At 35.9% G+C, this 24,567-nt stretch overlaps 1 protein-coding gene across 8 annotated transcripts in view; it reads right to left on the bottom strand.

Moving 5' to 3' along the window:
- LOC127564407 (phosphatidylcholine translocator ABCB4) overlaps positions 1-24,567 on the bottom strand; it is a 111,160-nt gene that overhangs the window by 19,387 nt on the left and 67,206 nt on the right. For 6 of the 8 annotated variants that reach the window (XM_052000914.1, XM_052000915.1, XM_052000913.1 and 3 more), the window contains 7 exons: positions 22,054-22,200; positions 19,926-20,030; positions 18,600-18,677; positions 17,229-17,312; positions 13,199-13,402; positions 9,962-10,062; positions 5,852-5,992 (listed from right to left, as the gene is read on the bottom strand). In XM_052000914.1, coding sequence (XP_051856874.1) covers positions 5,852-5,992; positions 9,962-10,062; positions 13,199-13,402; positions 17,229-17,312; positions 18,600-18,677; positions 19,926-20,030; positions 22,054-22,200 — 860 coding nt within the window. Of the gene's footprint in view, positions 1-2,667; positions 2,922-5,851; positions 5,993-9,961; positions 10,063-13,198; positions 13,403-17,228; positions 17,313-18,599; positions 18,678-19,925; positions 20,031-22,053; positions 22,201-24,567 lie in introns of all 8 variants that reach the window. The other 2 variants (XR_007954257.1, XR_007954256.1) reach the window with 2 other exon arrangements.

Raw genomic sequence — 24,567 nt, 5'->3', positions numbered from 1 at the left:
TTGCCCTCTTTTTCCCCTCCCTCCTTTTCTCCCTCCCCCTTTTTCCTTCTCTCTCTCTCTCTCTCTCTCTCTCTCTGTCTCTCTCTCTCTCTCTGTCTCTCTCTTTTTGTCTGTCTCTCTTTGTGTCTCTCTCCTTTTCTCCCTCTCTCCCTCCTCTTTCTTTTCCTCCTTCCTTCCATCTCTTTCTCTCTCTCCTTCTCTCTTGCCTCTTCTCCTTTATCTTCTCCCTTTCCCTCTCCTTCTCCTTCACTTTCTCTCTTTCTCTTACCCTCTCCCTTTCCCTTACCTTCTCCTTATCCCTCTCCCTCTCTTCCTCTCTCTTTCCTTCCCTCCTCTCCTTCTCGCTCCCTCCCCCCACACACACACATACACACATGTATATGTTTCAGACACTTTTGGTAAACATATATTTTCCTTTCATTCCTCTCTTGATTTTGCTGATCACAACTACTTGTGATTGTATTTATCAAGAAGTATTAAATAATTTGAACATACACATTAGGAGATATCTTACTGGATGATATTTAAAGCTGCATTTGCTCTATCAAACCAATGCTTTTTGTAGTCAACAAACTATAGGTAAAATAGTATCTTCTATTGTCTTGTAACTTTCCGTCAATTGTGTAACTCTTTAAAAATGTCATCTTCTATAGGATATGGTTTGTAAAAGACTGTCTATTCCTATCTCATATTTTCATCAAGCATGTCTTAGATAACATGTATAAATTATTTTATAAAGATGAAAAAGTAGGCTTGTGGGTTAATCTGGACTAATATCTAGGATCTCAGTTGGTCTTCCTAGTTCTGCTAAGCCATAATTTACACAGTTGCCAAAATAATCTTCCAAAAGCACAGATCTGAAAAAAAAATCTTCAATGGCTCTCTATTCTCTCTAAAATAAAAGAATCTCTCAGCTTGGCATTTAAAATCACTCATAATCTGGCTTCAAATGATATTTGCAGATTTATTACATTCCTTCAATATTCTAGTCAAACTGACTTGTTCCTTAAACTGGACATTCATTCTATCTCTTAATTTCCTTTGCAGAAACTCACTCTTTCCTTTATCTCTTTCTCTTGGAATCCTTCTATTCTTTCAAAGCCAGACACCAACTCCTATGTGAAGACTTTTTTGATCCCCTTCCATTCACAGTGTTTTCTCTTGTCTCAAATGATCTTGTATTGATTTACCTATGTCCATTTTGTAGAATACAAGTTCTTTGAGGACAGGGACTAGTTTCTATATCATCAGAATGTAGCTCGATGCCTTGCAAATGTAAGTTTCTTGATATATATCTATTTAATTAATTCAGTTGAATATCTTGAGTATCATCCCTCAGTCTCTTTATGCCATTTCTGATAGAGGTATCTTCAACATATATTTTGTCTGGTTCAGCTGTTTTTTCCCCCGTTTATATTTTCTTTAGTATTATTTTTAATTCCTTGTATAACACATTGAAAAATATGAAATTAGGTTCTACATCTGGTGGTTCCACTAAAAATTTGAACAAATTTGTTATAGAATTGTAGGGTTTTTCCTTTTTTAATCTTTTTTTCCTCTTCTACCAGTTTTGCCCTAAACTTTTTTTTAGGAATAAACTGGTTTTATTAGATTTCACTCCAATCTTTCAATAATTTTCTTCTCCTTTCATCACTACTTAAGTATTTCAAAGGGCAGTACTGTTCATAATCTTTTACTATTCTCATTTGAAAAATTTTACAAACAACTTTAAACTCTAGATCATCATTGCCCTTGACTGCCATATGTTGCCACTTGGCAAGAAGATAAAATAGTTCCTGGTTGAGAGGATCTTTTGGCTGTTTTTTTTTTCTGTCACTTGAACTTATATAGGAAATGGTAAATGTAGGAAAAGGACAAGTCTGTCCTTTATCCAATTTCTATTTTTTCTGCATCAGGAGTCTGTTTAAATAAGACTTTCATTTCTTGGTTCAAAGTCATTTGCTAATATTTTTACCATTCTCCCCTTTGTCCACCTTTGCATTGATGTTGTTACATATTAGAATATATAGAGATTTAATTTGGAATTTTAAAAATCAAGCTTTTCTTAGATTTTTTTAAAAAATCATTAGCTACTGTCATTGATATATAATCTACAACTATCTAGAATGAATCTTTTTGCTTATATTCACATTAATATCCCAGATCTTTCTTGGATACAGATCCCATAGAAAAGTTCCAGCTTCAAGATACCATGTGGTTCTGCATCCATTCAAAGTCATATTTCATGAATTCATGACTGATACATTTTCTTTTTATTAAATAGCTAGAGGACACTTTTTTTTCCAAAATGAAAGACATTTAGTGAAATAGAATAATAATTTAGTAGTAGTAGAATCTTTCCCCGATAAACCTGGAGCATATTCTCTCACAAATACACAAGCCATCAATGGGAAGAGTGGACATGCCTAGGGAAAATGTGTGGGGAAATGTACACACATAAGTGTATACCCTGGTCAGAGTACATGCAAGGAAGGCACACATGTAAGGAATGCACATAATCATGAACCATGCATGAAGTGCACACACATAGTGAACAAGTGTGGCCAGGGAACATGCATGAAGAGGCACACACCAGGAAGCCATGTGGCCAGGGACATGTGTGGGGCAAACACACATAGGGACACACGTGTTGCCAGGGCAACTCACACCTCCAAAACTGTAGGGCTGCTGATGTCCTCTGGAGAATCATCATGTGGCTCTGATTTCTTCTAGGTTGTTCATCTCTGCTAGGATTGCTCTGCTGGTCTTGTAGTTGCTGCTGGGACTCTCCACAGGGGTATGTGAATATGGAGCTTCTCTCTGTGACCAGCTTCTGGGCTTCATCTGTTCCAGGATATGTACTGGCTGTTCTGGCTCCTATCTTCTATGGTGCAGTGACTAGAAAGCCTCTCCCTAATAAGCTTAGGCGAATAGCTCTTTTAGTCCATGGCCAAAGATACAAGCTATCACACCTAGCTAAGGGTCTCAAAGGGAAAGTAGACAATGTTTCCAGGCTAAAGATTTTGTCTTAACTGCTTAGCTTTGATGGTAAGTTGTGGAAAACTATACTATGAAATTCATTTGGCTACCAAGATCTTATAGATTTTGCCATGCAAATGAACAAATATAGGGAAACAAGAACAAAAAAGGCTAAATGGGGCTGCTACAAGGTTATTGTCCCATACCTCAAATTTCTTATTATTAATTCCTGACTTTCTTATGAAAGTGTGACTGCCCACAAACCTCCAAGGCTTTGAGTAGCCCTGTACTCATCATGAGCACTATAATGTGAGATTACTAAAGTATCCTTTGAAGTGATATTCCCTTTAAACTCTAAGGCAACTATACCAAAATCTCATTTGCCTCTCCAAGAAGAATACTTGGGCCATAAACTTCTTTAAATCTTCTGATTTTACTTAGAGATGAATTATTAATATTCATGTGATTCATTTCTATATGTCAACTTATTGGTCTTTGGACAAGTATTTTACATCTTGGGTACCAATGGTTAATGTTAATATTGTAATACCCTAATGAATTTATGATCTAAACAAAGCAAGTTCTTCCTCCAATGATGCAGATTTAAAACAATTCTTCAATGTTTATAGTCAGTTTAAAAATTTTGTGGTTCTTAGCATGATCTGTCCCTTTTCTTGTAACTCTAAAACCATCTCTTCTAGAAAGAGCAAAAACTTACATAGGATTAAGGCACATTTTGTATTTTTCTTAGTTTCATGGGTTGGCCACCTTTTGATTATAAGACTTTTTGTACTTAACTAGCCTGATCTTTGGACAACAAACACAAAAGATCACCTGGATTCCAAACCCTTCCTAGCATGATAAAATCTGTTATAGCTTTTGCTCTACCAGTTTCTAGAAAACAGGGCCACTTTCACAACATCTTTTTTGTTTAATTCCAAAAATATGTAGTATGACTCATTATAAAAAACAAATATATTTCAGTAGAGACTAAATAAATAGCATACTTTGCACTTATGCGTGTCATTTTTTCAAAAGTATTTAGATGCTATTATATAAATATCCTTAAAAGTATTTTTATATTAATTCAGCATCTTTTTTTGTCATCAATCATTTTAAAAATACTTATCAGACTACTCCTGTGATGTTAATAAGAGGTTCTAATATTTCAAAAACAAAACAAAGCCAACAACAACAACTGAGAACAACAGAGTTAGAGGGGCCTTTCCAGAGGCCTGTTGCTCAATTCTCTTCTTAGCCCTGGCCTATTTAACTGCTTCGACATTGTCCCAAATGATGACACAATAATAATAGTAATGACACATAAAGCATTTTAAAGATTGCAAATCCCTTTGCACACACTCTCCCATTTGTTCCTCACAGCAACCCTTTGAGGCAAAATACTATAGGAATTATTGTCTCCTTTTTTGAAATGAGGAAAACGAGACTCAGAAAATTTAAATGACTCGCCCAGAAAATGTTAAGAGGCAAAATCAGAACTGTATCTCTAATGACTCCAAATCCAGTGCTCTCTTCACTTTCTGTGTATCAGTCTGCTTTGCTGATCAAATTTACTAAAGACACAAACCTAAGAACGATAGCTAATACATTCAACAACAGAATCAGGATCCAAAAAGTTTTTAACAGGTTGGAGTGATGGGTTCAAACTAACAAGATGAGGTATAAATGTCCTTAAGGAAAAGAAACTTGATAAACTTTAAAACTATAGGAAGGAGAAGACCTACAATAAAAGTAGTTTTGTTGTTAATATGAAAAAGATTTGGAGACAGATGTTGTGTGACTGTAAGCCCAATATGAATTAATAGATCCTAAAAAACTAGTGTCATCTTAAAGAGAAGCTCAGTGTCCAGAACAAAAGAAGTAATAATTTCAATGGCCCTTGTGGGTCCATTTAAAAGTACTAAGAAGGGCAAGAAAAAAAAAATCAGAGTACATGTGCAGGATCTGTCTGAGTAGGACTCAAAGCTGTGTTACAAAAGGAATGATTGAAGGAATTGGTGACAGTTGGCCTAAAAAAATACAATTCTTTAGGGGAAAATGATTGTCAAAACATCAAAGATGACTGTGTTGATATGATCATTCCCTGCTACTCATTTTTTATATTGTCTCAACTCTTTAGAGAGTTGTCTGAGTCCTAGAGAGGCCAAGTCACTTGGCCATGGTCTCTTAGCTGGTAAGTGTCAGAAATGGAATTGAAATCAAATCTTCTTGGTGCCAAATCCAGCACTCCATGCTACTCCATTTTATTCTTGCTTCTCTTAGCATCTGAAGGTGGGAAAGGGGAAGTAAGGCAGGAAGGTATGGGAGGAGGTATTTGATATCTATCTTCAAACATCCAAAAGATTGTCATTTATAAAAGGGATTAGACTACTGCAAACTTCCAGAAAACAGAACTAGGAAGAATGGGTAAAAGTTATAGGATAGCTGATCTCGGTACAATGTATGGAAGAACATTTTAATAATTAAAATCACACCCTGTTGGAATGTGTTGCCCTGGAGGTCATCATGGAATTAGAGACTAGATGATTGCCTGTGAGGGATTTCTGTAGGGAGGAATCCTGCACTGGACAAAGGATTGGACTAAATGATCTACCTCTAAGATCCCTTTTATCTCTAAGAGTTTTTCTAAAATTCCCAATTTCCAAACTGATTTCTTCCATAGTATCTCCCACATAGTAATTGCAATTATCATAGCAAAATTTTCATTTTCTATTTAAAAACTCTTTTGATTGAAATAATTCTTTCTAAAGATCTTCTCTATTTACAAAAGAGAAACTTCTAAAACTAAGGCAATAGTACTTTCTAAAACCCTGCTACAGAATAGCCTCAAAGAAAATTTAAAGATACTCACAGAATAACATCTCGAAAACGCATGTGTCCATTCACTATTAGATAAGCACCAAATCGAAAACAACCAGCATAGGAAAAATACATAAATGCCTGGGAAATGCTAAAAGTGATTCCATAGATATGGGCTTTCCTCACAGAATTTCTGAAAAGGAAGACCAAAAAAATGTTTTTTATTTATAACAATTGCCTCATTCTTCTTTCTTAACAAGATCACATGAGGATTCAGAATTAGAAGGACCTGGTTCTACTCTATGAATTCTGGTTCTACTATAAGTTAGCCTGGGTAAGCCATTAACTTCTCTGATTCTCAGTTTCTTCATCTGTAAAATGAAAGGACTGGATTAGAAGACCTCCAATTTGATGTCCAGCTTTTAATTGATGATCTTTTAGGTACATTTGAATCCCCAATCCTAATCCAGTTAGACTAGATCACTTCTGAGATCTCTTCTAGCTCTTGCTCTATGACCCTGTAAAATTGTGAGAGCCAACCTAGATAGAAATATCAACTGATATTCGGTAACACTGATAAGTGGCAGAAAAAAAATGCCTGAAAAGACAATGTACAATTTAGGCCTCAAGTTTAATTCCCATTAATTTAGGGACTTCATGACTCAAACATCTATAGATTTTCTTTTCAAATGAATATTATAAAAATACAAATGTTTTAAAATTTGGAACATGCTTTGGGTCAACATTATAGCACAAAGTGTCAATTTTCCATTGTTCCTTAATTTTCCTGGAATCTCAATCAGACTAAAACATGAGTATAATTTTTAGGATCAAATTTCAGATGGATACTGAAAGAATTTCTGGGCATGCTCCAATGCTCTATAGAAGAAATAATAAACTATCACCAGAGTGATGTCATCCCCATAACTAAGGAAATGTATTAGACATTGTTGGTGGAATTGTGAACACATCCAGCCATTCTGGAGAGCAATTTGGAACTATGCTCAAAAAGTTATCAAACTGTGCATACCCTTTGATCCAGCAGTGTTTCTACTGGGCTTATACCCCAAAGAGATACTAAAGAAGGGAAAGGGACCTGTATATGCCAAAATGTTTGTGGCAGCCCTGTTTGTAGTGGCTAAAAGCTAGAAAATGAATGGATGCTCATCAATTGGAGAATGGTTGAGTAAATTGTGGTCTATGAATGTTATGGAATATTATTGTTCTGTAAGGAATGACCAGCAGGATGAATACAGAGAGGACTGGTGAGACTTACATGAACTGATGCTAAGTGAAATGAGCAGAACCAGGAGATCATTATATACCTCAACAACGATACTGTTTGAGGATGTATTCTGATGGAAGTGAATCTCTTCGATAAAGAGAGCTAATTCAGTTTCAATTGATCAAGGATGGACAGAAGCAGCTACACTCAAAGAAAGAACACTGGAAAATGAATATAAATTGCTTGCATTTTTGTTTTTCTTCCCGGGTTATTTATACTTTCTGAATCCAATTCTCCCTGTGCAACAAGAAAACTGTTCGGTTCTGCACACATATATTGTATCTAGGATATACTGTAACCTATTCAACATGTAAAGGACTGCTTGCCATCTAGGGGAGGGGATGGAGGTAGGAAGGGGAAAAACTGGAACAGAGGTGAGTGCAAGGGATAATGCTGTAAAAAAAAATTACCTTGGCATGGGTTCTGTCAATAAAAAGTTATTTTTTTAAAAAATGAAATAAATAGTAAATGTATTAGAAACCTTACTATCTAAGGGTCCCTCTTGAGTGTGGTTTGTGTTCAACTACCTTATTCCAGATAGAAGGGCTCTTATTTTTTTTTCCATAAAAACTCCTTAGGCAGTTTGGTGGCTCTTACAGACTCCTTCCTCAAAATAATATTTTCAAATGTATGAAATAAAATTTCATTATGATAAATAAATAAATAAATGATAATAAATTAAATGAGATTATAGTTGTAATGCACTTAGCACATAGAAGGAGCTTTAAAATGCTTCTCCCTTGCAAGTAGGATTTCAAAAGGAAACTAATTATATTGAAATATAGTTATCAAAATATGTGTAAAACAAGCTTCCTAATCCCAGATTGAGGACATCTTTTCTGAGTTATGAACCCCTCAAAGGCAGGAATTGTAGCTTCTTAAATTTTTATGGCTTCCTTAGCAAGCAGCACTACATTTTTCATAAAGAAAGGTGTCAAATATTTGATCAACTGAACTGTTTAATGCATAAAAATATGCTATAGTGGAAGTGAGTAGAGTTTATAGCCTTCCTATATTAACGAGGAAAGTATCTGGAAAATGTCCTGATTTCAAAGAAGAGGGTAAAGGTAGATTGTAGAAACTGTATATTGTGAGCTTGAAATTGTTTTCTGGAAAATTTTAGAACGTGTTATTTCAAAAACAATTTGAGAAATAATGACTATTAAAAATCATCACAAATTCATCATAAATAAGCCATTGTTTAGTAATTTTCAATCATGTCTGACACTTTTGTTATGCCAGTTTCCTTTAATTGTTCTGCCCCAGTTTCCCTGAATTGTTTTACTTTAATTTCCCTGAATTGTTCTGCTTCAATCTGCCTGGTTGCAACCCCCCTTCCTGACCATTAGAACTGATATAAATTAAGACAGAGATAACTAGCCCTGACCATTAGCATTCCATAGAGCCATAAATGGTAGATAGGTTATTTAGAGATAGATAGGTAAACATATCTCCTATCTCAGACTCAATGGCTCCTAGCCTCTCCCTCTTACCAGAATTTATGGTCCTTACCCACAATCTGTCAGAACCAAATTTATGTTTCATTCCTGAAAATTCCCGCTCACCAGGGCCCTACATTCTCCCCCCTCTGCCTTTGTCTCTCCTGATTTTTGGAGCCCTATAAAGAATCTCTGGAATTGTTCACTCATTGCTGAATGGTTTGAGACTCGAGTCCCATTCAGTCTGCTGGGGTCAATATGGATCCTGTTTTACCCTCAGCACAATCTCTCCCTCTCAAATAAAATATTAAAAACTCTCTAATCTCTGTCTTGCCTCAGTTTCTCCAGCATTACACTTTGTGATTGCATTTATAGTTTTCTTTGCAAAGATACTGAAGATATTTGTCAATTCCTTCACCAGCTCATTTTTATAGATGAGGGAACTGAGGCAAACATGATTAAGTGACTTGCCCAGGGTCACACAGCTAGTGTTTGAGATCAGATTTGAACTCATGAAAATGAGTGTTCCTGACTCCAGGCCTTCTGTTCTATCTATTATAGTGCCACCTACTTGCTCCTGGAACAAGTCATAGGATAAATTCATTTTTTAAAAAAGATTCCTCCTTGATTAGTATTCATAACACTATATAATACCTCCCTCATTCTAATTTTTATAAAGTTCTTTGTACATTTGTCTAATCCCTAATAAACTACTTGGGAAGATGATAGACTTTACTTTCTTTTGTCTGTGTTCCCAGTGCCAAATATATATTAAATATCAGATGAATAAATGAAATTGTTCAATTATACTGATACCTAAACTGTGGAATCTCTGCAATTATAGTGGTTTAGAGTTACTCTTTTCCTATAGGATGAAAGACTTAAATTTGCCAAAGAACATAAGCCTGTTTGGTGAAGACTGTTTCATCAGATCAATGTTAATTTCTGCTCTGAATTGTCCAGATGGAGTATATACACCATCCAGATTTAAAACCAAATAATTATTCAGTTCCCCAATGCCTCTTGATCATAGGGTCCTAATTTTCCTGATCCATTTATATTACATTTCAGGATTTAGCAGGAAATAGCATTTTTCTTACAACTATCCTGTGAACTAAGGAAAGTGAGTGTTATGAGATTTTACAAATGGGGAAACTGGGGTTATGTTATTTGTTCAAGATCAAATGGCTAGTAAATAGCAAGAATAGAGGTAGATATCAACTTGAATTTCTGAATAGTAATCTATAGTTCTCACTTTTAACATACTCTCTCCTGTTACATTTTTTTTTAAATCTTTTAAAAAATCTACCCATTATAATGGTTCCAGATGCTTAACAGTATTAGCACATTGAAGAAATATAATGTTCACCTAAAATATAATGTTCACCCCTTTTAAAGCAAACTTAGGCACTTACTAAGTCTTGTGCTTATTTATTACCTGTAGGGCCCATTCAAATTTTCTCCATACATTGACTCAAATTTCCTTTCTTGGGTCAACGATACAACTGTCCTTATATTGTCTATTGCCTCTGTCGCAATCTGTAACATAGATCAGATCCTCATTAAAAGAAATAATACTACATTATAATATATTGTTCAGTTATTATAAAGTGTTATTATTAATATTTTATTAGTCTGTACCTGTGGTTTTATAGAGAATGCCTGGTAAAGGAATTCTCATACTCATAGATCAGCAAGTTAGGGAGTTCCCTAGACTTTGGGGGTTACGTGATTGGCTATAGTCCCCAAAGTTACTCTGTATCAAAGGCAGAAAAATGAATACAGTCTATCTGATTCTAAAGTTGATTTTTTGCCCATTACACTACTAAAGTGCCTTATATAAATGTTATTATATTACAACAAAATGAACAGCTTTATGATCATCATGGTAACATTTTAACAAGTCAAAGATCTATGATTTCATCAGTGAAGCAATTCCTTTTACCAAAGTAGGTTATTACCTAATCTAAACCTTAGTGAAAATTAAGTGTAAGAAGGTTAAAAGGCATTTCCCAGGCCACATAAATGATAAGGAAGATTAGGAAAGATTCTCAAGGAAACTAAAACTCCCAAAGGGCAAGACTAAAAGTGACATTTACTTGCTTCACTCAGGCTGATCCTAGTGAGGTATAAGGGGGGTGGGGCAGTCAATCATTTGAATTAATTCAATTTGAACAATTCACTTGATAGTGCAATGAAATGAATTTTGGCCTTGGATTTAGGGGATTGGAGTTGCAGTCCTGGTTCTGTTATCTACTAGGTGGGAGATTTAAACCAAGATTCATCATCCATAAAATGGGATTAAAAAGCCTAATAATTAGATAATATATGAAAAGTGCTTCATTTTACCACTAAAGAACTCAGCCTAGAAAATCTAAATCATTTGTCCATGGTGAGGTAGGTGGCACAGTAGATAGAGCACTGGACAATAAGCCCTGCTGAGTTCAAATCTTGCCTCAGATACTCACTAGCTGGGTGACCCTGGCAAGGTCACTTATTAACCTTGTTTGCCTCAGTTTCCTCATCTGTAAAATAAGCTGGAGAAGGAAATGGCAAACCAGTGTTTTTGCCAAGAAAATCCCAAATGGGATCATGAAGAATCAAATCTGACTTGACTGAATAATAACAACATTGAATATAGTGCTTTCAGGCTTGCAAAGTATTTTTCAATTATTTTCTCATTTTATCTTCCCAATATAATCCTGAGAGATAAATTCGCATCTTACAGATGAGGAGACCAAGGTATACAAAAGTAGGATCACATGAGGCAGGATTTTAGTTCAGTTCTTCTTGATTCCAAGGCTAATGCTTTATCCAATATTAACAGGTAATATTATTATTAGGAGGTAATATTAATTGATAATATCATTAAGTAGTTTTTTTAAAAACACATAGATTGTAAGGATATGTCAACAATTCCTATTAAATGCTTCTTTTTTTGGTGTAAACCTAAAACCTGAACCCTTTAATCAAGCTAATTTTCAATGTTCAACAAAAGTTTGAAAGCCTTAAAAACCGGTAAGGATAAAAGAAGTACCTGATTTACATAGCTCTACAATTAATTATCATAATTCATGCCTAGAGCAACAGAAAGAAAATTCTTCCTGGAATCAGACAGCCATGTGTGCTACCTTTGGTCCATATCAGCTTTGTGATTATGGATAAATCACAACCTCAGTGCATCAGTGACATTTAAGATTGTTAATTTATGGATAAATTAGTGGCCTATATATCTATATATCAGAAGTTTTCCATGGTGATAAAATCACAGATTCATAATCCAAAAATTAAAATTCACACCAAACCATATTCTGAAGTTTGAGGATGCAGATCAACAGAGAATGCTTCAGTCAGGAAGAATGACTTTCAGGAGATGGAGGAGGATCTTGTCATCAAACGGACCCTGAGTTTATCAGTAGCAATTTATCAGGCAAGATTTTGACTAGTTGATGCTTTGAGTTTTGGAAATCTGTAACTATTACTTTGTATCTAGATTGGTTATTTTCTACTGGTAGAAAAACTCGGTATATTATCTTCAGATCCCTACAATGATAAGCCATATTCTCCATTCCTAAACAACCGTCCTCTATTCTTAATGGAATCAGGGCAGTTAGCCTCCAAATTGTCTGTTGGTGAAAAGGCTTTCACCTCTCTGGAGAGTTAGAAGAGAGGCTTTATTTATTTATAAGTATTAGTCTTCTGATCTTTTCCTGGGGGATTACACTATGGAACTCAATTTTATGGATACTACACAGCTTCCTGTGAAAGCCCCAAGCCAAATAGAAGCCTGAAACTCTTGTCTTAATCTGAATCCAATTATCAGACATTTTTCACCCTTCTCTTTCACTGATAAGAATTTTAAAAGCCTATTCCAGACCTGCGTGCAGATTCTAGCAGCTTTGGCCCCTTGCCACTATCCTATTTCTTGCTACATCAGAAATTTTCTTTCTTTTGCACCTATTTCTCATTGTCACTCATGGAATTCTTGGACTCAGATACAGCCTATCTCTCCCCACTTCCAGATCCCCTTCAGGGGTCACTTCAATTCAACAAGCATTAAGCCTTTAAGATGTGCCAGGTACTATTCTAGATGAAATGATATCAGAAGAGTCTGGCTCTTGTCTAAATTTCCCTCTGATAAGTTGATTGGTTATTTCTACCATCATTTTGGTGATCAACTCCATAGTTCTGGTGACCAGTGAAAAAGAACCAATTCATATACAAAGAAATAGTCACACACATTCCAAACTCAAAGCATTAACTAGTCACATTCTTGCCTGATGAATTGCTACTGATAAACCCAGGACCTATGGGGTGATAAAGTCCTCCTCTATTTCCTGAAAGTCATTGTTCCTGACTACAGTATTCTGTTGGAAGAGTCTGGCTTTACTACATGACATCAACAGTACAATTCACTTCTATGGTGGGAACTGGTAAGAAGAGTAAAAATATATATTTGAAAATATAGCTCAGGAATAAGGAATAAAAATATCCAAGACTTGTGAACTACTCGGAATCCTTAGATACCTATATTTCTTCAGTCATTGTTAATTGCAATAAATACTATTATTCAAAATACGTTACAATTGTTACATAAATTATGTTACATAAATTGTAATCATCCACCATAGATAATTGCTAAGACTTAACAGACATGAAGTTTCATCAGACTCACCTTTCCAGCAGCTTCCAGTTCCTTTTTGTCTCTTTTAGCATTTCCAGCCAACATTTTCATTTCAATGATTCCTGATACAGCAATGATTGGAACAACTGATAATAGCAAAAGGGTTAATTGCCAACCGTATACAAATGATATGATTATCCCAGTCCCAAGGTTTGCTGTATTCTGAGCAATCAAAGCCAGCCTGCTACCTGTGGCCTGAAAGGGAAAGAAGGAAGCATCTGTGTTCCATGTTCCAAGCAAATGAGCTTAATCATTGTTCATTCAACAAGCATTTATTAAGCCCCCCAAAATATATGCCAGGTACTGGGTACAAAGACATACAAAGATAATAACAAAATAGTCCCTGCTTCAAGGTTCTATCATTCTATTCAGGGAAAAAAAAATGTACCCAGATAAGTAAGCGTAAAATCTAGACTATTGTATAAATTAAGGAAATATATTGTCAAGCTATAATAGACAGGAAAAATTAGAGATGATCACTCAAATAAATTCAAAGTAAGTTCAAGTCTAATGGGTCACAGGTAAGTGGATAGCCCTAACAACTGTGAATATCTAGAAAGGCTTCATGTAGGAGAAGACATGTGAGCTAAATCAAAGTAAGCAAGAGCTTCTAAGAGGCAGAAAAATGAGAAACCACATTCTAGACATAAGGAACAGCTGGTGCAAAGGCTTGGAGAGGTATAGACTGTCTTTAAAGAGAACAAGTAAACCAATTTGGCTAGAAAACAGATTGTGTACAGAGAGGGAAGTGAGAACAATAAACTGAGATTAGATTAGAAAGGTGGGTTGAAGCCAGATTGGGAAGCTCTCTAAATAATAAGCCATGGATTTTGTATTTCATTTTTGGAGGCAACAGTCTACTGGAAATGTGGAGCAGCCAGTGTGGAGCAATGGATAGCATATAAAGCAGCTAGGGTGCACCCTGGTGTATAGACCTCCAGCCTTTGAGTGAGGAAAAACTCATCTTTCTGAGTTTAAACCTGCTCTCTGACACTTAACTTACTAGCTGTGTGACCTCAGGCAAGTCATTTAACTTTGCCTCAGTTTCCTTATCTGTAAGATAGCACCTATCTCCCAAGATTGTTACAAATGAGATAACATTTGTCAAGCACTTAGTTCAATGCCTGTAAATTTTAACTATTACTATTATTATTCTCAAGCAAGGTAGGGACATGGTTGTACCTGTGCTTATGGGATAGCAAACTGTCAGTTATGATACTGAGGGCTGACTTGGAGGCTGCTTCAATACTCTGGATGCAAGATGATAAGGACTTAGGGTTTGAATGGAGAGAAGAGGATAAATTGGAAGATGTTTTCAGTTGTGTGCAACAATTCTTGACCCCATTTGGGGTTTTCTTGGCAGAGTGGTTTGCCATTTCCCCTCCAGCATTAAGTAATTTGTCTGGGGTCACACAACTAATAAGTATCTGAGGTTAGAATTTAATTTACTAGGAGGAAGATTCCTCCTAGTCCTAGATTCAAAGTCCAGATCTATCTCTGCATCTCCCAGCTGCCCATGAAAGTTCCTTTAAGGAGCTAAAATTGGCAAGACACAGCAAATGATTGCATATGTTGGGGAAGGGAGGAAAGATACAGAAAGGAGAGAGATTAGTGAGAGACGAACTGAAGATGATTCTGTATGAATCCCTGAGCAGATAGATTCTGTATCTTCTCTGAGATTTGCTGACTTTCATTACAGTAGATTCCCAAATTGTTTTACCACATCATACTACATGATGCTATATCAATGGTTCTAGCAGAAATTTCTCTCCTGCTTCCTTAAACTCTTATTCTAGTCTCTTGTCTCTCTTCTTAGGGACAGGATGGTAAAGAAGTCAATATTTCCTATTAAGGGAATAAATTCAGAGAATCTTGGAGTGGGTTAATCTTGGAGGATATACATTTCAATGAAGACCAAAGAATCCCTTTTATAATATTTCTGACAACAGTAAGAATGGAGGCAGTCTCTGAGGGCTTCTAATAATGGAAAAACCTACCTAGACGGGAAGGAAATCCATTCTATTTTTGGACATCTCTAATCAAAAGAAATATTTTCCTCATATTGGCTCTCATGTACCTCCCTGGATTGTTCAACACCAACATCTGAAGATAACAAAACATCTCGATAGCCTTTGAAATATTGAAATATTTGAGCTAATCAGCCAATAAGCATGTGTCAGCAGGCACAAGCACTGGAGAGACAAAGAAAGGCAAAATATGATTCCCAACTCTGAAGAAGCTCACTGTCTATGGGACAATGTGCAAACAATTATTCACTAACAAGCTACATACAGGATAGATTGAAGATGATCACTAGAAACTAGAGATATGGAATTAAGGGGGATTAGGAAAGGTTTCCTATGAGAGGTAACATTTTAGATGAGACTTGAAGGAAGTGAGAAAAACCAGGAGGGAGAGATGAGGAGAGAGAAAGAATACAGGAATACATTGAGTTGGGAGATGAAGTTTCATATTCAAGAAACAGCAAGAAAACCAGTGTTACTGAGTCACAAAGTATGTGGGGACATAAGAAGGTTTTTTTGGGGGGAAGGGAGAGGTTATAAAGACTTTGAATATCAGAAAAATTTTATATTTGATCTTGGAAATGACAGGTAGCAAATGGAATTTATTGACTTGGGAAGTGATGGGGAACAAATGGAATTTATTGACATGACCAGAACTGTACTCCAGGAAAATCACTTTGGCAAGCTGAGCAGAGGGATAGACTACAGTGGGGAGAGCTGAAGGCACTGCAAAATTTCAGGTGTGAAGTAAGGAGGGAGGTATATGGGGTCATATGCAAGAGACATGAATGAATTTAAAAGCCACAAGACTTAGCAACAAATTAAAATTCAGGAATGGAGGAAGGCACCTATAGGGCTACCTTGGGGGACTAAAAAGATGGGAGAAGCTTCAAAAAGAATAAGGACATTTCAAAGTGGTAAAGATTTAGAGGGAAGATAATGAATTCAGTTTTATACTTGATGAGCTTAAGATACCTGTGGAACATCTAGTTCTAGTTGTCTGAAAGCAGTGATAATGTTGCTATAAACTTTCCTGTCTACAGGCTGAACATACACAGTTTCTTTAGTTAAATGTCATATAGCATGATTTCTATTTCTCTATCATCCTGACCACCCTTCTTTGAACTGGTTCTGATGAGTCAAATTCTTTCTTAAAATGTAGCACTTACAACTTGGGACAAAACCTTCTAGGGCAGAATTATTTCTCTCATTTTTTAACTGTAATCCAATTAATGTATTTTAAGTTTACATTAATATTTCTGGTTTGTCACATCATTACACTGGTGACTCATTAATTATGAGCTGGTGATTGTATTATCCCTATTTTTCAGATAGGGAAACTGAGGCACCAAGAAGCTGTCAAGAGATTCATATAAATGACAAATCCAGGATCACATAGCTGGCAAATGGTTGAGGCATTATCTGAATTCAGGTCTTCCCTGACTCCAAATCTAAGGGGATTTGTATGCAACTATCACATTCGAGATTTTCTTTATATGAATTGTTTTCTAATCATTTCTTCTTCATTTTGTGCAGTTGGTTGTTTTTGTTTTGTTTTGTTTTGTTTTACCCAAATGTGGGACTCTATCTTTATCCTATTAAATGGCTTCCTGATTCTGATCCAATAGGAAAGAGGGCATAAATGGAATGAAAACATGCTACTGATTTAAAGGAATTTGCATAGTGCCAAGAGGAATTTACCCTCTATTATTACTCTGTATATGATTTCAATTTACTTATCTGTACTTTATTTCCCTGTAGAATGTGAGCTCCTTGGGGGGCAGGGAATGTTTCAGTTTTTATGTATTCCAACCATCTAATACTTTGCATTGACTGAATTGAATTAAAATGACAAATATTAAAACATCCATTAGGTCAACATTCCCTGAAAAGATGGAATGCTATAGAAATCACCCCAAAAGTGAAAATTCTACTGCATATTGATTTCTAGCCATATCAAAGGTGAGAAGAGGTTTGGCAGAGAATAGGTTACATACTCCTTGGACTTGGGAAGCATCAGTCGCAAGTCTTGTTGAAAGTGCACCAGTACTGTTCTTAGGATCATCAAACCAACTCATGTCCTATAACAAAGCCAAACAATATCCTTTAAATCTTAAAAAAAAAAAAAAGTATTTGGTCCTGTTCTACGGTATCATTAGTGTACGAAACCCTTAGTATGGATACTTCCTCCACTAATGTGAATGGGCAATTCACTTGTAGCATCATCTTAGAATGTTACCTGGGATGCTGAGTGCTTAAATAACTTGCCCATGTTCATGAAGCCAGAATTTGATAGAGACACAATTTGAATCCAGTTTCCAAGATTGGCAATCTATCCACTATATTGTATTGCCTCACCACTCTTAAAATAGTGAAATAATGCTCCTCACTTCCCAAACAACAAGTCTCAACTCCTAAAGCAGGATAGTATGCACATAATGGACACCTGCTTAATAAGAACACAGAAGATTGTTGTGGCCATTTTTGACCCTGTGGGATGTATTCAAAGCTCCCATTGCCATGTTACAATCTACATATACCCTCAATGTTGGTTTGAGAAAAAGCAGCCAAGACTATTTTGGGGAAAAGGATGAGGGTTCGGCTAATACTGAATATATTTCTTGGACTTGAGAAGCATCCCTCCTAAGTAGAAGTTATACCAGCAGTTAAATGTCGGTATGTATGTATGTATGTGTGTGTGTGTGTGTGTGTGTGTGTGTGTGTATCTTCAGATAGAGAAGAACACTGAACTTGTAATGATGAACTTGATGTCACAAGATCTGAATTACAGTTCTAGCCCTTTCACTTACTATCACTTACTATTTAATTCACTTACTTTCACTTACTAGTTACTATTTGAGTTGGTCAAGTCGTTTAACTACTTGAAACTCAGTTTCTTCATCTAAAATGAAAGGGTTGGACAAGATGGTTTCTAAGCTCATTATCCATTATAGCCACCAATATAGTGATTATTTCTAGTTCTGGAGTTCTCCTTTCTTTGGTATAAAACCCCAGAGATTTTTTGGTGGAGGAGAGAGAGAAAAAGTGGTGAGGAGGTCAATTTGCAGAGCTGAGCATTATTTATCCAATCTGCTATCTGATTATTGTATTTTAGATTACAGGCCTTAATAAAATTTCTAATGAGGTCTCTGGAGTACAAGCTGGTTCTTTTCTTGAAAATACCAAGTCCAGAAAATCTATTTTTCTCATTTTAACTTATACCTTTTCTCTGCACACACACACATTAATAATGTAAATGGTGTGGGAGACGTATATTTGGGGATATGTTAAATTTGTGTAGAAGGATTCTCAGGCTCAGCATACCCAGAAGAATGTAAGAGTGAATCCAAAAAGCAGAAGAGAAATACCTGTCTTAGCATGGCCTTAAAAGCCATAAACCGAAGTCTTGTTGTAAGGATCTCCCCAGCTTTTCCAAATGTAAATCCCTGATTGAGAAGAAAAGAAAAAAAGGGCACAATCTTTATTTTTCCCAGGTCACAGGAATAAATTTCTCAAAAGCAGATACCTACATAAAATTTTCACCATCCAAGAGAATTCTGGTCCACTTTAGATATTTCTGTTTTGTCTTTTAGAAGAATTCGACCTTCACTAATGATCCAAATTAATGAATATTCTAAAACAATAGTCTCTACTTGCTTCTAATGGTGTTTGAATTCAGTGTTCTTATATCTTCAAATCTCAAGTTTGTAATAGAATTCCAGGCCTAGAGGAGACTTTGAAAGACTATTGATTTGATAGTCTTTCAAGCCTGGTTCACACCCAAACTGTCCTGAATGTTTATTATCTGCCCCGTTTTTAAAGACTTTTGCATAAGATTTCATTTTATGTTAGGTACCACTTTTAGTAAAAAATAAGACAGGATGAGTCAGTCATAGAGACTCAAGTTCAACCCCTGCCTCTGACACATAGTGGGTGTGTGACTGTTGTACACTCACCCCTTCAATGCCCCAAGCAACCATGAATAGTAAAATTTAGGAGTAAATATCTGAGTACACTGGTTAGGCATACAAGTTCTTCTTCCCTTTAGGAACATATCTGCATTAAAAAAATTTTTTTTTCTAATGAGAGTTGTTTTTCTTAATTATTATTTCTAAAAATTATCTCTTTTGTTTTTCTATTATCTTCATTCCCCAAAACATCCTTCCTTCCTTCTTTATTCTACCATAAAGCCATCTCTTATAACAAACTATTTTTAAAAATCTACAAAACTAATCAATAATCCACCAAGTGGTCCATTCAGAACTTTGTTCCCATAGTATACCATTGCTCACAAAAGAAAGGAGAGAGATATATTGGATAACTTTTGTTTTGATTCCATTACTATCTCCATATAAAATCACCACTTCCCAGACCTGAATCCCTCCCTTGCAACAATAAATTAAGCAAAACTAACAAGATACTTGTACCCATATTGGATAGGATATATGCATACACACACACATACACACACACACACACACACACACACACACACACACTGATCCTACAGATCCCCCACTGCTGAGGAGGCTGAGAGAAAGGATGTATATTTAATTATCTCTTTCTAGGACTAAGGTTAAACATTCCAAATACTCTGAGCTGATATCCAAAATGCATTTTGCAATTTCAGGGATGCCCATAAAGACATGTAAATATTTAAAAGCAAAGTAAGAAATAGATAACCTAGCACCTACCTGAAGGAAAAAAGTAAAGAAAGAAATAATTCCAAGCCCTAAAAAGAGCAATGAGAACATATTGCACTTCTGCTGCTTCACTTCATCATCCCCTGGTCCAAAAATCTATAGAAGACCAAAGAAGAAACCCACTTGGATTAGTTGCCTGTTTTTGTGAATTGGTTGTTTTTCTTTTCTTTTTTTTTTCTGATCTAAACAATAATATTTGGGACACATATCAGAAACTAAGACCTCATAAAATATAGATTTAATAAAAGATGAAAGTGGTTTTGTGTGGTGAGCTTTTTCTTCTCAAAACACAGCCAGGTGATAAAAGTTCAGATCTTTTATTATCTCCAATAAAGCCCGGTTAGCTTAGAGGCCTATCTCTCTGCTTGGTTCCAAGAGCTCTCTCCAAATGTCTTTAAATCCAAAGGTCTGGTCCTTCAGCCTCTGCCTCTGCTTTCTTCAGCCTCCAGCCAGCTCCAGTCTTCATGTCATTCTGGTGAAATCTCGACTTGTAGCGTCTTCCTCTGAAGAACTTCTTCGACTGGCCCATTGGCCTATTTATGCTCCTTCCAGAGAGAGGGATTATGGGTTTTCTCCATAGTGCTCTCTGGCCCAAAGAGCTTCAAGGGAGGTATGAACTCATTGAACTCCAATGAGTAAAGGTGTGAACACAAGCCTTGTATTAATTAGTTCTACTTAGTACCTTGTTTCAGGTTCTGGCCAAAACATCTTGTAAGATTAGATCAACTCTAATTAGTTAACAGTTAGTAAGGATTCCAACAGTTTTGGAGTATTATCACCTCTTGCTGTTGTTTCACTGGTATAGAGAAACTCTTGCTGTAGATAGTCTGGATGGTGACTGGGAAAGAACACTGACTTTGGAATCAAAGGGCCTCAGTTTTGTTCCCCACCACCTGTATGACCTTGGGCAAACTTGGGCAAGTTCTTACATGTCTCTGCATCACAGTTTCATCATCTATACAATGAGGGAGTTGAATCTGATGGTCTTTAAAGATAGTGAGGAGGACTCCCCTTTATGGAGGCAAATCAGCCATCACCTTCCACCTTCAAGGATTCAAGAATTGCCTGGGCTTCCTTAAGGCCAATTGACTTAATCAGAGTCATCCAACCAGTATGTACAAGAGAATCTGATCCTAGCTCTTCCTGACCCCAAAACTAGCACTATGATTTATACCTGGCCATATGTCTAATCCAAATTTATCTCAGATTACTGAATTAATGCAAGGTTATGTAATGTTATTTAAAGGTATTTCATAAATCTTAAAGCACTTTATAAATGCAAGTTGTTGATTATCATTATTATCCTTTATGGCATCAAGATCATACTTCAGATAGGGTACTAGATTTGAAGTGAGAAGCACTTGAATTCCAATCCTGCTTCAAATGCTTACTAGCTATGTGACCCAGGATAAGCCACTTTATCTCTATCTTAGTTTCTTCTTCTGTAAAATGGGTTAATAATTGGCCTACAATATAGTATGATTGTATCAAATGAGACAACTATATAAAACAGTTGCAAATCTTAAAGTACTATAAAAATGATGTCTACTATGATGCTAACTTTCTATTATTCTAAAATTCTATTAAGCTTTATCAGCTCAAATTTCATCTTCTGTGACTCTTCTAGTTGTTGGTTTGTGCCCCAATTATTTCTATATTTTGTATTTAATTATCTATAATAAGTTATCTATAATAAATCTAATCTATAAATTATATCTAATTTTATATATGCTTAATCTTATCTATGATAAATACTTTATGACCCTTAAAGCAGTATATAAACACAAGATATTATTATGTTGTTGTTATTGTGCCCCCTATCTGCTTATTAGAATATAAACTCCTTGAAAAGTAAAGATTTGTTTAATTTTCTGCCTTTAAATTCCAAGTATTTTGCTTAGAGCCTAGCACTAATAGTAGGTGTTTAATAAATGCTCTAAGTTTACAATAGTCCATAAAGAGTAGCATCTGCAGGGACTCCGATTTAGCTTTGTTTCACTTAAAACACTTTCCTCAAATGGACAGAGTGGACCGAATGTAATGAAAATTTACCAGCTACCTCCACTCAGCCATTAAGACAACATCAACTAATGTGTTACCTGATTTTGTTCAGACTTACTGCTAACATCTCTGAGAAGATGATGGAAAATGCTGGCTGCAAGGCCCCATTGACAATGGCACAGAGAGTTCCCACCACAAAGTAAGGCCATTCTGTCTTATTCAGCTTCAGGACTTTGAGAAAAGATACTGGAGGCACATCTGAATCCTAGAACACATAAAAATCCAGAGAAATAATGATTCAACACACAAATAAGTGTTTGCATTCTAGGACCACCAAAGAACAATGACTTGCTAAGAACCTACTGTGTGCCCAGCACTATGATAATTGCTGTGAAAGAGAGGAAGTGGATGACACAGTAGCAACCTTAGGGACTTAAAATATAGTTGAGAATATAAGCAGTACTCTTATTCTGAAAGAGAAAAAAAGAACATAATAATGTATTTGTTTATTTGTGCGCAGAACTGTGATTTCATTGGGAAGGGAAATTTCCTATGAAGAAATATCATCTGCCCATTAACTGTTTCTCAAATTACGGTCACAGTGAGTTGGCTGTGGGCATTAAGTGATTGACATTTTCAACAGGACGTGTCTAATATGTGCCAGAGGCAACTATTGAACCCATGCCCCAGACTCCCTGTGCCAGATCTCTTTCCACTCTTTCAACACTCTCTCTCAATATATAAATTACAAATTGAAAGAGTTGGCAAATTTGTTTGTCTTTCTTTTTCTCCCTCTTCTTACTAGCCCTATAGGGATGGGGGAGCAAGGTAAGGAGTGACAGTAACAGTAAGAAAATACATGATTTCCCAGAATGCTAAAGATACAGTCATTTAGTGCTGAAAGGTACCTAGCAGGGACAATAGATTGGAAAAAAAGATAAGAAACAGAGGGAGAAGAGGGAAAGGCATTTGTATTATTAAGCAGATTTGAAATTTGTGGGCATAAGGGCCATTTGACACATTGGACCATCTGCCACAGAAGGAGAGCCAACTTACAAATTCTCCTGAGGAAGGGAGAGGCCATTGTTTTGACACAACAAAGTACCGGTGCCATGGGAATGGTAGAATTGAAAACTTAGGTGAGATAAAAATTACTGCCAATATCTAGAGCTCTATTGTTAGAAAAGAGAGGAAAGAAGCAAGATAGTCACTCTGTCTATGGGATCATGACTGTAATATATGCAAAGCACTGATTTGTCCTACTGGCCTGTGAGCTTGATTTCTGGAAAATATAGCTACTCTCTGGTGGAAGAGGGAACCATTAAGACTATTGAATCATAACTATTCCTTATTACATTGGCTAGGGAAATACTATAATAGTCCTATTTAGGCTACATTAGTCCTATCTATGTCTAAAGGTAAATTTTTTTCTAGTCATGTCTGTCCTGAAAAAAAAAAATATTTATGATCAAACGCAATGGAAAAATCAAGCTGTTTATAGCAGCTCAGTTAGGTTTTTTTGTATATAAAAGACAAGTTTATTGCTTTGGGGGAAAACTAACACAAGCCAAATTCAGTACCAAAGCATAAGCACGGCTGACTTGCTCAACACTACGGAGAAGTCTAAAATGAAACCAAATGTTTCAGCAACAGGTGATGGGATGCAGAAAGATGCCCACTAACTGCACAAGGTGTCCTAAATTTAAATAAAACTCTTCTCTGCTTTTTTCTAGCTCAGCTGAGGACAAAACGAAAGAGAACAGGTTAACATTTCATCCAGAAGACTAAACATAAGAAAGCACTATCTGATGAAAGAGGGTGTTTATCACTGAACTGTTTCCAAAGATAGCTATGGAATCTCTTTCTCTGAAGGTCTCAGGCAACTCAAGGCATTAGCTTTCTCATTTCTAAAAATAAAGTTAGTATTCAAGTCTCTTATACTTTATAAATATGAAAAAAAAAAACATTGGGTTTGTTTTATTTCCAGATTTCCAATCTCTTTTAATTTCAAAGTTTCTGTTTCAGATTATTTTCAATATTCAATTCAACAAATATTTCTTAAGCACCTACTACCTGCTAGATCCTGGGAACCAAAGACAAAAGTAAAATAGCCTTTATTCTCAAGAAGCTTACATTCTACTATAGCAATCTTTTGAGGTAGAGGCAGGGTGGTGGCTGCCTCTACGCTGCCTTTATTTATAGTGAGCTCTCACTTCTCTATGACAAAGATTCTCATATCTATTCTACAGTCTTGATCTAGTTCTAGAATTTGAGTCTTAGAACAAAAATCACCTATAGGCTGGCTATTCCATAAATATCTCAAACTTAACATGTTCAATACTGAACTCATCTTTTCCTCAATTTTTCCCCTCTTTTAACTTCCATTTTCTGTGGAGGATTATCACCACCACTCTTCTAATCACCCAAATTTCCATTTCTGAATCCTTCTTTACTCATATCACTCAGTTGCCAAATCTTGTGGTTTCTATCTCCACAATACCTTTTGCATTTTTGCTCTTCTGTCCATTCAGGCAGCTGCCACCTTACTTGAAGCTCTCATCATCTTTAGTAAGGATTCTTTCACTATTTTCTTACTCAGTCTCTTTGCCTCAAATTGCTCCTCACTGCAATC

Source organism: Antechinus flavipes, chromosome 5, assembly GCF_016432865.1.
Source record: "Antechinus flavipes isolate AdamAnt ecotype Samford, QLD, Australia chromosome 5, AdamAnt_v2, whole genome shotgun sequence".
Lineage (NCBI taxonomy): Eukaryota > Metazoa > Chordata > Mammalia > Dasyuromorphia > Dasyuridae > Antechinus > Antechinus flavipes.
Note: the sequence above shows the minus strand (reverse complement) of the source record. Positions and strands in the feature narration are given on the sequence as shown.